Source organism: Scleropages formosus, chromosome 10, assembly GCF_900964775.1.
Source record: "Scleropages formosus chromosome 10, fSclFor1.1, whole genome shotgun sequence".
NCBI classification, from domain to species: Eukaryota; Metazoa; Chordata; class Actinopteri; order Osteoglossiformes; family Osteoglossidae; genus Scleropages; species Scleropages formosus.
Window position 1 is genome coordinate 4,588,843 of NC_041815.1, and position 13,683 is coordinate 4,602,525.

Consider the following 13,683-nt stretch of genomic DNA (forward strand, 5'->3'; position numbering starts at 1 on the left):
ATAAGCTAGCGAGAACCGTCTGTCAGGTTTTCGCGTGTCTCGACGGCGTCGACTATGTACTGCGTCTATGCTGCGACGTTAAATGGAAAGGCCTCGTGGGCCCGGGCGGCTCTTGCAAGGGCCCGAGCGCAGCAGCGGTTATGGACTGGATCCACCAGGGATATTTTTCAGCAGCGGACACAGATGGGGGCCAGAGACTCCGGCAGATGAAAGCAAGTCGTCCCCATTCTGACAGCGCAGGTCAGGATGTCGTAAACACTAACTGCTTATTGAAACCTGGAAAATCCAAAGTAATGGAAGACGGAGAGTTGAAGGGTAGTTACGCCGTAGCGCAAAATACGTTCCGACAGAAGAGGCGATGTTTGCATCCTTCCGAGTAAGACGTGTTTTCCTAACCTTTAGGGGGAACGTGGGCGCGGCACCATCAACCGCATGGGAGCGTTGCTACCTGCTCGGTGTGTAAATTGTCTGCTGCTGTCCCACGTAGTGTGGCGTGCGCTCGTGGAGGGGAGGGGGTCTACGGCCCACGTCTGAAGACCAGATTGGGCTCAGATGCTACAGCAGCTTTTTTTTGGGGCTCAGCTAGAGGTGGGAGGATGGATACAGAGGGCACGTTGATGGGACACACACACACACTCCGATCTCATCCTGAACCCTTTTGAGACCCGTAACTTCTTTGTAACTCAGTTGTGTTCCATATCGAATTTGGCCTTTGTCCCTTTCGTCCTTCACTAAAGCTGGATGTTTACTAAAGCAATTCAGGTTAAGTATCTTACTCAAGGGTAAAACAGCCCCCCTCCCGGGGTTTGAACTTCAAACCTTTAAATCACGAATCCACTTGGTTAATCTATATATAGTCTGCCTCGTTCCTATGTTCTTTTCACGTCCTTCGCATTCCTGCCTCTCGTGTTTGTAGGCAAAATATACGTTTTAGATATATATTTATGTACATCTTAGTGATTATTATATCGAAGGAGAATTAATTTTAACCCGATTCTGACAACTCCCAGAAAAAGTGTCCGTCTGAATCGCACGATTTTGGATGTTTACCGTGTTTAGCTCCTCTCCTGATTGTTGGCCGCTTCTGTTTCCTGCTCCTTCCATTCCCCCCGTCCAGGAACGGGAGGGACGGAGCTCCTTTAGCCAAAGTCATCAATGGCTTTTTAATCATTTCCAGAAAGGGCTCTCAGACTGCTCTGTGTGTTGAGAGAGTGGCGTACTGTGAGGATCGAAGAAAGGCCTGTTTTAAGGGCGGCGTCGAGTTTCGATCCCTCTGCCCTACCTCTCTAGCAACCTGTTCAGGATACACTGGGTGGTTTTCCGAACCCATGTCCTATTCCTAACTGAGCGGTCATTGGATCAGGCCAGTTTGACGTTCTCTTCCTTGTTGTATATTGTTTTATTAACTTTCTTCAAAGTGTCACATTTATTCAGGGCCTTGTGGCATTTACTAATATTTACTGCTATGCAACAAAATCTTTTCAAAATCTTATTTTGGCTTAAATAGAATTAAACTTTGGAGCGGTGTTATTACTTTTATATTGCTTTCTTATAGCTGACTTATTGCTTTTTGATGATGTTTATTGAAGATGAATTGGTTCCTGAGTGTATTGTTTTAGAACTATGTATCTGTGTGAGGGGGGGTTATCCACACTGTTTATTTTACTGCTTTTTGTGCTGTGTTCTGTGCAGTTGCATCCCTAGTGGCAGCTGGTCAAAGTTTTTACTTTCTTTCAGGAGTGGCAGAACTCAATCCAGAAGAACGCCGGCCTGGCCTTCATTGAGCTCATCAACGAGGGAAGGTAATTGTCTCTTGACGCTTGACTTCCGACTTCCCTTCCTGCCGTTTTTTTATAGGTTACAGGGACTGGTGTCCTTGAGTCACCTTGAAAGGGCTTGTTTTAGAAGTGTCCTGATTGTCAGATTAGTGGAAAGCCTCTCAACTTCCTGGTGGGGAGGGGGTGATGGGTGGCAAGCTGTTTAAGGGGAATCCTGCCTATATCCTGCTTGAGCAGAGTATGAAAGAGATGGATGGGGCATCTTTCTCATGCGCACATGCTGACCCGCACACAATTAAGGTTATTTCATCCTGAGTGTGGGTGCCCATGGGTACAGAGAGAAGGTGTGTCAGCATGAGGATTAGAGTCAGCTCAGCCTGCAAGCCCATCTGCTGACCCATCTGGCAGAACATGGCTTTCCAACACGTACGTTCTCACGCCCTTCCCCCTACACCTGCTCCCACACCCCTACCCAGCTTGTGTGTTCTCCCTGGCGCTGACCAGGGTCCTGGTCCGCTGTTGTCCAGAGCTATTGTCCGGCTCTGCTTGTTAAGGGGCATGTTAGGATGTATGAAACACACAGTGCATGAAATGCGCATTAGCTCTGGTGAGCAGGTCATCAACTTTGTTCCTTATCTCAGTTCCAGCCAGTACGATGTACATGAGTACATCTAAAGGGATCTGTGCTTATTAATGGCTAAGCAGCAGTAAATGTGGTAACCCCTCCACCATGCCCGGTCGGGCTCAGTGTTGGATCACTCATACGTGCATTCAGAGACGTGGTATCAGTCGTGAGAATTAATGAATCTTGATGGAGACTGTGAAAATGGATGATGTCCACTGCCTTTTACAAAGGTTTATATAAAATTGTATAATTTACATCTTTGTCTTTTTTTTTGTTCTTTTCTGCTTTGTCTTTCGCTTGTAACGTTCTTCTAAATTACCAGAGGTCTTCCTGCTATAGCTCTGGGGAATTTGGGCTTGACTGAGTGTAACAGCTCTTTCATGACAAAGCGCTCCTAGCAAACTTAGAGTGGCAGGGGCTGGTATGGAAAACAGCAGACAGGATTTAGGGACACGGCAGCAGAAACGCTGCTGTCCACTCTCTAGGAGCTTATTAATACCAGGAGAGCTGGGTGCGTCTCTCAGCCAGGATTGCACAGGTCCAACTGGAGCTCTGAGTGTTGGATGGCCTGGCCAGTGAGCAAAAACACAGTTGTCAGTACTTGTCAAACACTGTTTTTTAAACCATAACACTGTGTGTGGGTTTAAGTGGGTTTCCTGTTTTCTGTGGGTGAACTTGGGTAACGATACACATGAAAGGTTCTTGGTTCAGATGAAAAGCCCACTCTCTTTCTGGTGGGGAATGTTTCACATCTCCGCCCAGTTAGTTCACAGCTGAGGAAATAACCTCTGGTTGCTCGAGCGTTCTTGCCGGTGTCAAACCGCAGTGAGTGGGTGAGGTGGAAGCGGGTGTGGGCAAGGCTGTGGGATTTGGAGGACGGAGAGCAGGAGTGCAAAGAACTGGCCTCAGATGAATATGTTGGATGTCTCTCCGTTGTTCCAGGCTGCTGTGCCATGCCATGAAGGACCACATTGTGCGTGTGGCCAACGAGGCCGAGTTTATCCTCAACAGGCAGCGTGCCGAGGATGTCCACAAGCACGCCGAGTTTGAGGTAGGTTGGCTGTCTACCACCTTAACGCATGGGTACAGTGGGGTGGGGTGGGGGGCGGGGGGTTTGAGACTCCTTCCGACCGTGTCTGGAGATAAGTCCGTGGGGGCAGACATCGGCCTATCAGCCTTGAGCTGTATTCATGAAGGGGTGTCAGCAAAATGAATTTGAAGGACCCCCGGGGAGGGTGGTTCAGTTAGTTAAATAAAGTACATGTGGTTTCGACCCCAAAAAAATCAGCTCACAACATAGTCTAGCAGAGATCCAGGTTACATTTTACACTCTTTGCCATCTTTTTTTTTTTTTTTGTTCGTGCACTCTAATGATCCTGGACTAGTGTCATGGTGGGCACTTGAAGAGATGTATTCTGAGAGATCTCTAAAACATCAGATATGGGTTGTTTAGTAATTCCACCCCACCCCCAAATTGTCTCCTGTTTGGGATTACAGGCCCGGTTATTAGCTGGCAGTAAAAAGATTTAATAAGTGCCTGTGAAATGCTGTAGTGCTAATAGAGCCACGGGGTCTTAAGGGGTTTAAGCCTTCTCCCCTCTGTGAAGCCAAATCCCCACTTTCTGGAAGGAAGAGGAAACCCTTGAGACTGTCTTTAACCCATGTGCTGAACAATACATGTTTAAATCAGAAAGGAAAAAGAAGACATTGACATTCAATTACTATGAATAGTAAATGTTAGGTTAATTAACACTGAATTGTTCCCATAACCCAATATGAAACGGCACACACACACACATTCACAGATGCAGAAAATCTCTGTCTCAGTTCAGCAGTCATGCAGACCTGCTTATTCCACATAAAGCACAACCGCACCGTATGTGTTGTAATAGTAAGACACACCCACAGAGCGATGATGATAATAATAATAATAATAATAATAGTTGTTATTGGGGAGGGGGCGCGGTGGCGCAGTGGGTTGGACCGGGTCCTGCTCTCCAGTGGGTCTGGGGTTCGAGTCCCGCTTGGGGTGCCTTGTGATGGACTGGCGTCCCGTCCTGGGTGTGTCCCCTCCCTCTCCGGCCTTACGCCCTGTGTTGCTGGGTTAGGCTCCGGTTCCCCGGTTCCCCGCGACCCCGTATGGGACAAGCGGTTCAGATGATGTGTAGCTGTTATTATTACTATTATTAAAGTTCTAGAGTTCCCAGAGTCCAAAGACATGTTTCAAGGGAACTGATCACTCTAAATCACCCATAATGCATGAGTGAGGTTTGCGAGGTTACCCTATGATTGACTGGTGTTCCCTCCAGCGTGTACCGTGATCAGCCTTACACCCTGTACTTCTGGGATAGGCTCTGGACCACCATAACCCTGACTTGGATAAGCAGTTAGTGAGTGAGTGAAATGTTTGTTTATTTAGCTGATGCCAGCTGTCCAACCATCAGTGTTGCTGGACTGCATTTTAAGTTAGTTGCAATTTACCCGTAAGAAAAGGCCTTGATGAAGAAGTGCTGTCGCAGAAAACAAAATTTCCCTAAACCGTCCAATGGTTACGGGTGGCATTGTACGCAGCAGTGTATTCTTACTGCCTCAGTTCAGGGTAAGTGCCTGGCTCCAGGGTCCTATACCAGGAGTGGAATTGCATGCACATTCACACACTCCGACCTACTTCTCTCACACAGGCTCTCACGCACACGGAACAGTGACGCGCACCTATGCAGCCGAACACACGGTAGAACAAATGGAGGACTACACATGCACAGCGCAAGCACAGTTCATTGAGCCAGACACTTTTTCCTCTAAGATGGTACACACGGTACACACATTCTTATCTGGGCGACGCAGCCCTGGGGAAGCTGCTGTGCTTGATATACCATCGCTGGGTATCCTTGACCTGCTAGATAAAGAAGGTGAGATGCTCAGAGAGGTGCTGCCATTGGCTAAGAGGGAGCTGGAACCCCGCACCATGTGTCCCATCCGCCAGGTGCTGCAACAGACTGCTGTCACACTGAAGTGCTGCTGCTTTGTGCCCTTCTGCTTAGATGGGAGAAAGAGGAGGCAAATAGGACGTTTTTACAATTAGGTTTGTGTCAGGGTGAGGCCCCCTCGTACCCCTTTAAGTGATAAATAACATTTGATATTTGTCAGTGCTCTGCACAGCGAGATGACAAGTGGAGATTGAGTTATCTGCCGTTTGAAGAATACGCCTAGGTACAATATCTGACAGAATTCAAATATAAAGCAGGAAATTCAATTAACTTCCAGCTACTGTTAGCAAATTAGATTCTGAATATTAGCAAAAAAAATCCCCCCAGGGCCCCCGGAGTAAGACAATCTTATTTCAGCCGCAAAGATAAAGTCGCATGTGCCAGGCGAGATTACCTTTCGGATGATGGGGGCGGGGGGGACCGTTGCAATGCTTGAAGCAACTTCCCCAAAGGTCATTTCGAAAGCTGAAAATCATACGGTTAGATATTGCAGCTTTTCTCTTCTTTTTTTTTTTTTTTTTTAATAATCTCCAGCAGCTTTCTCTCAACGGAGTCTTTTAAATCTGATGGGCTTCTTTCTACTTGAAGCGTGATGAATGAACGCATTCTACGCGAGTCCTCTGAGTAACTGCAAACAAATGTTTTTTTTTTTTTTTTTCCTTTTTTCAAGGGAGGTCACTTTTTATAACTAAATGGGGAGTAGTTGCTTCCAGACTTGAGACTGTCCAGCCAAACCTCCCCTGGCCTTAATTGTGTCATAGATGGACCGCGCTGACCGTGAAGAGTGTTGGCGCTCCTTGTCAGACGTCCTTAAGTGTTCCCCTACATGGGGTGTAAATTGGGAGGGAGGGATGGCAACAACGTTAGAAAAGCTTTTTTTTTTTTTTTTTATGTGACAGGACATCTCCAGTCATCCCAGTCTCGCAAGTTGAGCACCTACAGCATGCCTTTCATCTTCTCTAGCTTTAGTATCCATATCTACTGTAGGGTTTCGCTTCACTTTGTTCTGCTTAGAGTTCTGTCGACTCAGATATCGGTGAACGTTACGTGCTTTAATGAGTCCTTGGTTTGCTCGGTACAGTTGTTGAAAAGTTTTTCCACTAAATCGCCCCCCGGAAGATTAGCGAAACACACGCCGGAACGAACGTCCGCGCCACGGCGTGCTTGCTTCTTCGGTTTCTTTGAATTTTGTAGCTCAACGGATTCTTTCCCTTCCAGTCGAACTGCGCCCAGTACGCGGCGGACAGGAAGGAGGAGGAGAAGATGTGCGAACACCTGATCAGCGCTGCCAAGCACCGCGACCACGTGACAGCCAATCAGCTGAAACAGAAGATCCTTAACATCCTCACCAACAAACACGGGGCCTGGGGTACTCTCTCGCAGAGGTGAGGGGCTGTGCCCCACACACACACACACACACACACACACACACAGCTGGAGGGCAGTTCTTGGGTCTAATTTTCTTGCAGTCCACCAAGGTCAGACTGCAGGTCAGCAAACTCAATTATGGTACAGTTCCCCTTAATCCCCAAGAGGCGACTGATTGGATGATCTGATTGTCAGACTTTGAGTATGTCCAGGATGGCCTTGAGCTCCTCTCTTCAGATGCTGTTGAACATGCTCGAGCATCAGCCTGGTGTTAAAGCAACACCTGAGAATGCTAAGGCGGTTTTGCAGTCTTTTGGTAACTACACAGCAGACATCATTATTAATACGTCATTACAGCGTTAGCGGTTGAATGAAATGAATAACGGGAAAAATAAAAAAGAATATTGGAATCAGAGGTTGATATTTTTAGCTATAGGTAAACGGGGATGGGACAGCAGGTTCATAGTGGTTAAGGATATGGAAATGTAAGCCACAGTAAATCTGTTCACGTCTCTCTCACCACACCCACTATAGTACCCATGAGTCAAGTACTCCAAATACTCCAGTAAAATGCCAAGCTGGAAGAATGATTCAAGCTCCGTAAGTACGTTTTGATAAAAACATCATCTTAGCAACAACTATAAAAGATGGAGATTCCCCCAAGAAATATTTCCTTGGCAAACCATTACCGGGATTAATTGGAGTCGGTCTGCATATAGATGGAGTGAGATAAAGCAATTTTGGTGAGAACGGGTAACACTTCTTAACATATTTTTACCACCCATTTAAATATTTTTTTCTCGTTGAAATGTGCTTTTTACACCTTACAATGTAGAGTATGATGTGGTAATATGTTGGGTGTCACTTTGCTCTTGATTGGGTGTTAAGCTCTTCGCAGTCATACGGGAAGTGTAAGAGAGAGAAGGCCTGATAATTACAATTTTCCGCTCAGCAATTAGCCCTTTATATCTTTTCCTTTGTTTATCTCTTTACCGGTGAGCGGTGTCATAGTTCCGGTTTACTTCCTACCTCTCCGATTCAGAGGATTACGGTTCAGAGGGAGTGTAGATATACAATAAGCTCAGCCTGGACACGGAAGGGATTGACAGATTGATGGCTCTTTCTCGATTCTGTGGGTGGTGGTGCATGGCCCTACATGAGAAGCGTTCAGTTTAACAGAGAATAAAATGGTGTGGAATATAGGAGGATTGAAAATACGGGTGAAGGGTTTTTTTTTTTTTTTTTTTGCTGTCGTTTATCCATTAGTTCCTTTATAATGCTCAAATTATAGCGGCAAAATTAAATGTATCTACACACAGCACCAGTGAAATGTTTCAGTGCACTTGTTGAGCGCTAGTTTTTTTTTTTTTTTCACGAGTCTCGCGGTTAACGAGTTTGAGCGGGAAACCCAGTGACGTGTCTTCCCAGCTCTTCTGCAGCAAATTCCATGTGCGACACTTGTGTGTTGCTTTGCTTTCACTTCTGTCCATTTCATCCACTGGTATTTTCTGTTTTTTTTCTCTCCCCGTTTTCCAACCATTTGTTGTTTTTCCCAAGAAACAACTTGCAGATACTGTATATAGAACACAGGAAGCATCGTAGCTGAAAAAAGATCATAACACATCTGCAGGTATTTACTGTTACAAATGAACAGATGGGCTAATACACACACACACATTGTCTGAACCGCTTGTCCCATACGGGGTCACGGGGAGCCAGAGTCTCTAACCCAGCAACACAGGGCATAAGGCTGGAGGGGGAGGGGACACACCCAGGAGGGGACACCAGTCCATCACAAGGCACCCCAAACGGGACTCGAACCCCAGACCCACCGGAGAGCAGGACTGCGGTCCAACCCACTGCACCACCATGCCCCCCTGGGCTAATATATCCACTGAAAAAGAGAAGAGGCTTTAAAAGGACAATTTTGTGTCCTTTTAAAGGAAGTGTGAACAAGTCTTTAAAATTTTTTTTTTTTGCTTTCCTCGCTCGCTGTTGGGATAGTCGCTTTGTTGGGCTCTGGGACTCGAGGGCCTTGTGCCATTTGAGACAGTGAGTGCACTGAGTATGTACCAATGTCCTCCTGGTGACCTGTACGGCCTGCCCTGCTCCTCTGCTCACCACTCTGATCCACCAAAACGCACTGTCAGGTCTCCAGTGCCGGGTGTGTAAAAACAGGTTACGTGAAAACCTTTTTTTTTTTTTTTTTTTTTTTTTTAAAAAATTTTATTATAAAGCATATCAGGTGACAACGTGTGTAACAAAACTGCATTGTGTCATGATACATAAGAAGATGACAGGAGTAATAGTGGAATACTCTCTGGTTGAACTCAAAGGTGCTAGGAATGTAGATGGTACGACTACACAAAACCCTAAGGTATAAAAATACACCTGTACTCAAAACAACATTTTGCCGGCATACGAATATCTCTGTGCAGGTAGGCAGTCTACCTAATCTGACCTCAACCTGTTGGTATTTGTTTTCCCACATGGTTTGGATGCAACTTGAAATAGTTAATATTCAGTAGCGTCTATCGCATCTCTGCAAATATGAGATGATCTCCATACGGACTGCACAGTGGGCACGAGAAGGAAATCGCTGAAATATTTACATTCTGGTTTGTTTGGGTGTGGGGGCTGTATTCTTCATGGGTTGGCTGAAGTAAGCTGACCTCCTCAAACCAATCTGTAAATGATGGCATCGACTGAAAGCAAATTCAGGCGTTAACAGTGGCCTGCGGCGTAAGATAAATGAAGCAATATTCCTTGGAGCTTGCGGCACTGTTACAGTCGAGCGACGAGGCCTTATTCAATGCTACATTAACTCCTTCATTTATGCTGCTATTGTAAAAAATATAGCCCACGCACTACCCACCCCCGTTCCTCTTCGGGCATTTGAAAGGAGTTGTGCATTATGTCTGCATCTCCTTATGAGGGTGCTTCTGCAAGAGCAAGAGTATATGTTGGTGTGTGCTTTTGTGTAATTGTACGTAGCCGGTAGAAACTGTGCTGGAGCCAAAAAAAAAAAAATGTTTTCTCTGTTCTCTGCTTTGTTTCTTCTAAGACTGTCATGGCTCAAGACTGAATGGTCATGTAGGTTGAGCAGAACAATGAAGAAAACTGGTTTCTGCCGTTTTCCACCAAACATGCCGTGACGAGTCCTCCTGCACATTTTTCATCCCCAGGATGCCTATCCTGACTGCACTCACGTCGGATATTCTTTGCAGGGAGCAAATCGGTCACCTTAAAGCTCAGCATGCGATGGATAAGTGCTGTATCCCTAAATCTGCATGGGACCAAAGGTCATGTGACTCGACAGCTCCAAACCAAATGTGTTGGCACCCAGTGGTCACCTGACCTGGCAGCACAGAAATAAATCTGTGCACAGCTGGGGGTCATATGACACGGTGACATGATGTGAATAACCAGATTTGCAGCTAGAAGTCACATGACCCACTAGCGTATAACCAAATCTGTAGTGTGGATGTATGTGCGATCATACTTTATGCTTCCCTGATGATGAATGTCCCAGTATTGAGCTGGCATCAGGAAATCAATACTTCTCAAATTGAAACAGTATAGGGTTGTATTGATCTGTGCTGCTAAATCCAAATGAAAAAGGCTTGGATACTGCCCTCGTGGACAGCTGGCAGCCTCGTAATGACATTCTATCAATTTTGGCTTCATACTGATAAATCAAGTTGAAATTGGATGTCAGATTTTTTTATACCGAAGGAGTGATTTTCTCTGCCCTTGCCCACCCTTTCCCTGTTGACCCCTGACCCAAGCCAGTGGATTATAAAGTTCAGCCTTGCCACAAGAAAGGAGATGTCAGAAGTGTCATTTGAATTGATTTAAGATTAATTTAGTTAGCTCGAAAGCTGCGGCATGCTTATGTGAGTGAACTGTTATCTGCCAGTCACTGTGGAGGTAATAGTAGTGTGAGAGACACAATGGGGAGGCGCCTGTGTTTAAAATGACAACGCTCTTTCGTTAAATACATCTGTTTTACTAGCTGGCTACGTTCAGTGCTGGGAACGTGTGTGGTGTTTACAACGTAATCGGTAGACTCTGCCGGGCTGCTCGATGAAGTGAACACTATAGCACGCCTTCTGTATAATGAACCCGTTAAGGTTGAAATCTTACAAGTGTAGATTTTTCAGAAGGCGGTCTGCTGAAGCCTTCGTGCTGAGGACCTTTTGGCTGTAGCGTGTTGCGCTCCTGCTGTAGTACTCTTGAGCAAGGTACTTACCCAAGACTGCTCCAGTGAAAATGACCTATGTATGTAATTCGGTAAATCAGTGCAAGTATCATAACGTTCTAAGTCGCCCTGGAAAAACGCATCCGCTAAAATTCTAATGTAAATGTTAGTTTACGTGAATCTTGCCATTTTCCTGTGAATGAACCTGGATTCCTTAACATCTTTACCCCATCCTCAAAGGTGACCCGATGAGTTTCTCTCAAATTAAGAGACACTTCCTCTTCTCAGCGCTCCTTCCTTTAATGGGTCTGGGGGTTGATGCGGGGCTGTTCTTTAAAAGCATGTTTTCCATTATAGGAAGCACAGCTTTTCGCCGTTCAATTTCTCCACTTTCTGTTTTTTAATCTTGTTCGCCCTCCACCTGCTGCCGATGTGCTAATTGCTTCGCGCGACCCTCTGAACACAAATGCGGAACAAGGTGAGGCAGACAGCCGTACCGCCGTTACATGGCGGAGGTGTGGATGTCAGCCCTGTCGGCGAAGGCTGACGGAGAGACGCCCTCAGAAGCCCCCAAGGAAGACCTTAACTTAACCTGACTGGGCTATCGATTGTCAACATTCCTGCTGTATAATTACTTTTTTGCCACAGGAAAAGGGAAGGAGAAAGCGGTAGCGCGTATTGATCTGCAGGGAAGCTCTGCACTGGTCGTTTCCCTCGACTAACAGTGAGTTTAATCTCTCGCTCGTGACGAATGGGGACAATCTGGCGCCGGATAATAACTTTGTGACGAAATGGACCTTTCAGTCACATGCTCCCTTGCCGAGTGGTGTCCGGTCTCACGCGGAAGGGATCTCAATTCCCTTTGCCGTGGCCGACGTGAGGGCCGGACCACGCAGCACCCTTCTGGTCTGGGCTCGGATCTGGTCCGGTTCTATCTGATTGGGTTAGAAGCCTACTTTTGCAAACGAGAAGGCCACGGGGAATATAAAAAGTGTGTTTACCTTAACTCTTGGCTTTGGGAGAATGTTCAGTCAACACACACCCTTCACTCTGCTTATCAGGAGTTCAGTGCTGTTTTTCAGTTATTTTCTCTTCTTGGTGGAGAAACTCTTCGCCAAGTGGCTGGCCTCCTTCCTTTTCTCGCATCGGTATGCAGTGTAGCTTGCGCTGCACCCGTCGCCCATCTTCAGCCGTGACCGTCCATGGAGACCTCCCCCAACCCAACACTTCGGCAGAACAGACAGGTGTGACATCTGTCTGTTGCACCAGGCTCCTCGCTCAGCGTAACCGCCGAAAATCGTCAACGCTAAATACTACTGGCATCCAACAAACACACGTGACACTGAATAATAAAGAAATACTCAGTTCTTTGACATCAACATCTACAGGTAGCGCTGTCACTTTGACTTAAAATGAAATTGTAGGGTTTACGTAATAAAATGTACATGTGTGCGTCTTATCTCTTCTGATTTGGAAAATATTGGAATGCAGATCCTTACAGCACAAACCAAAATGAAAATAACTGGGAATGAAGGTTACACATCCAAGTGGGGAAGAGCCGATCTGATTATAAAAATGAGATTCGAAAATAACAAAGTTGACGTTGCTCTTTTTTTTTTTTTTTTTTTCCTCGCCTTTTCTCGTTGTTTTCGCCCATCTCCTTTGTCCTTTAGACACGAGTCTCTTTGGTAGCGTTTAACCTTGCCGTCTCTGCTAATTATAGCCTGCAAAGGGCATTTGTGCCACCTCGTTAATTTACTTGAGCAAAAATAAGTTTGGGAGAACCTCTCTTTTGCCGTGCATTGCAAGCGTCTCCCCTGTGTCCTTTACACTGATGTACCCTAATTTTGCAGTAATCCCACATATCTTTTTCTTCACTTCAGCACTAAGGAATTACTTAGTTTCCTTCTTACTGTTTAAACTGTATGATCTTTGTGAAGTTGTGTCACGTAGTGCAGGCATCAAAGATGAACGAGACAGTTAGGTTGGGACAGTGTTGTCCTCAGATCTCGGAAATATTGAACGGCTACACCTTTTGCAAAAGGCGCTGGTAGATCTGGTCGTTTCGCCGAGTTTGTAAACATGGCGATTAGGATTTGTCCATTCTGAGTTTTTATGCAGCTACTCGTATGATGAGAATTGGTGCATGCAGTGGAAAGGAATTACTTAAGAATCACACGTCTGCAACTATGTCTCTTTCTGCTAATGTAATGCACACGTATTTTCTGCGAGATGTACGTCGCTTTGGAGAAAAACATCTGAATAAATGTTTGCAAGCACTCTCTTATTCACGTAGTTGATTTGGGATGATTTTTTTTTTTTTTTTTTTTTGAGCACTTGTAGATACTCAGTGTAGTTCATTAGTTCTTAAGTAGAATGATGTGACAGTATGAAAATGAATTTACTGCGTAATTCGCTATTATGAGATTAGATGTGGAAGTGCTAAATACCCCGCACATAAATCGTTCCCAGGGTTATAAAGAGACATAGGCGAAGGGAAAGGGGGCGTTTGTTCTCGATGTGGGGAGTGTGTGAGGTCAGGGTCGTGTTTGGGGTCACAGTTGTGGGGCTAGGGGTAATGGAAGGGCTCCGTCCTGCCCCAGTGCGATTGTGACGAAAACCAGGCCTTCGTCCTCTTAAACAGAGCAGCCGCTGATTGCTGACATTCATTCTAATTGCACTCACTGTGCCCCTCCAGTGGAGCCATTTACAGGAAATAAAGGC

At 45.8% G+C, this 13,683-nt stretch overlaps 1 protein-coding gene across 1 annotated transcript in view; it reads left to right on the plus strand.

Moving 5' to 3' along the window:
• LOC108941708 (neurobeachin-like) overlaps positions 1-13,683 on the plus strand; it is a 215,912-nt gene that overhangs the window by 113,531 nt on the left and 88,698 nt on the right. The window contains exons 35-37 of the mRNA XM_029255524.1: positions 1,738-1,802; positions 3,346-3,454; positions 6,609-6,775. Of these exons, the coding sequence (XP_029111357.1) occupies positions 1,738-1,802; positions 3,346-3,454; positions 6,609-6,775 (341 nt within the window). The remainder of the gene's footprint in view (positions 1-1,737; positions 1,803-3,345; positions 3,455-6,608; positions 6,776-13,683) is intronic.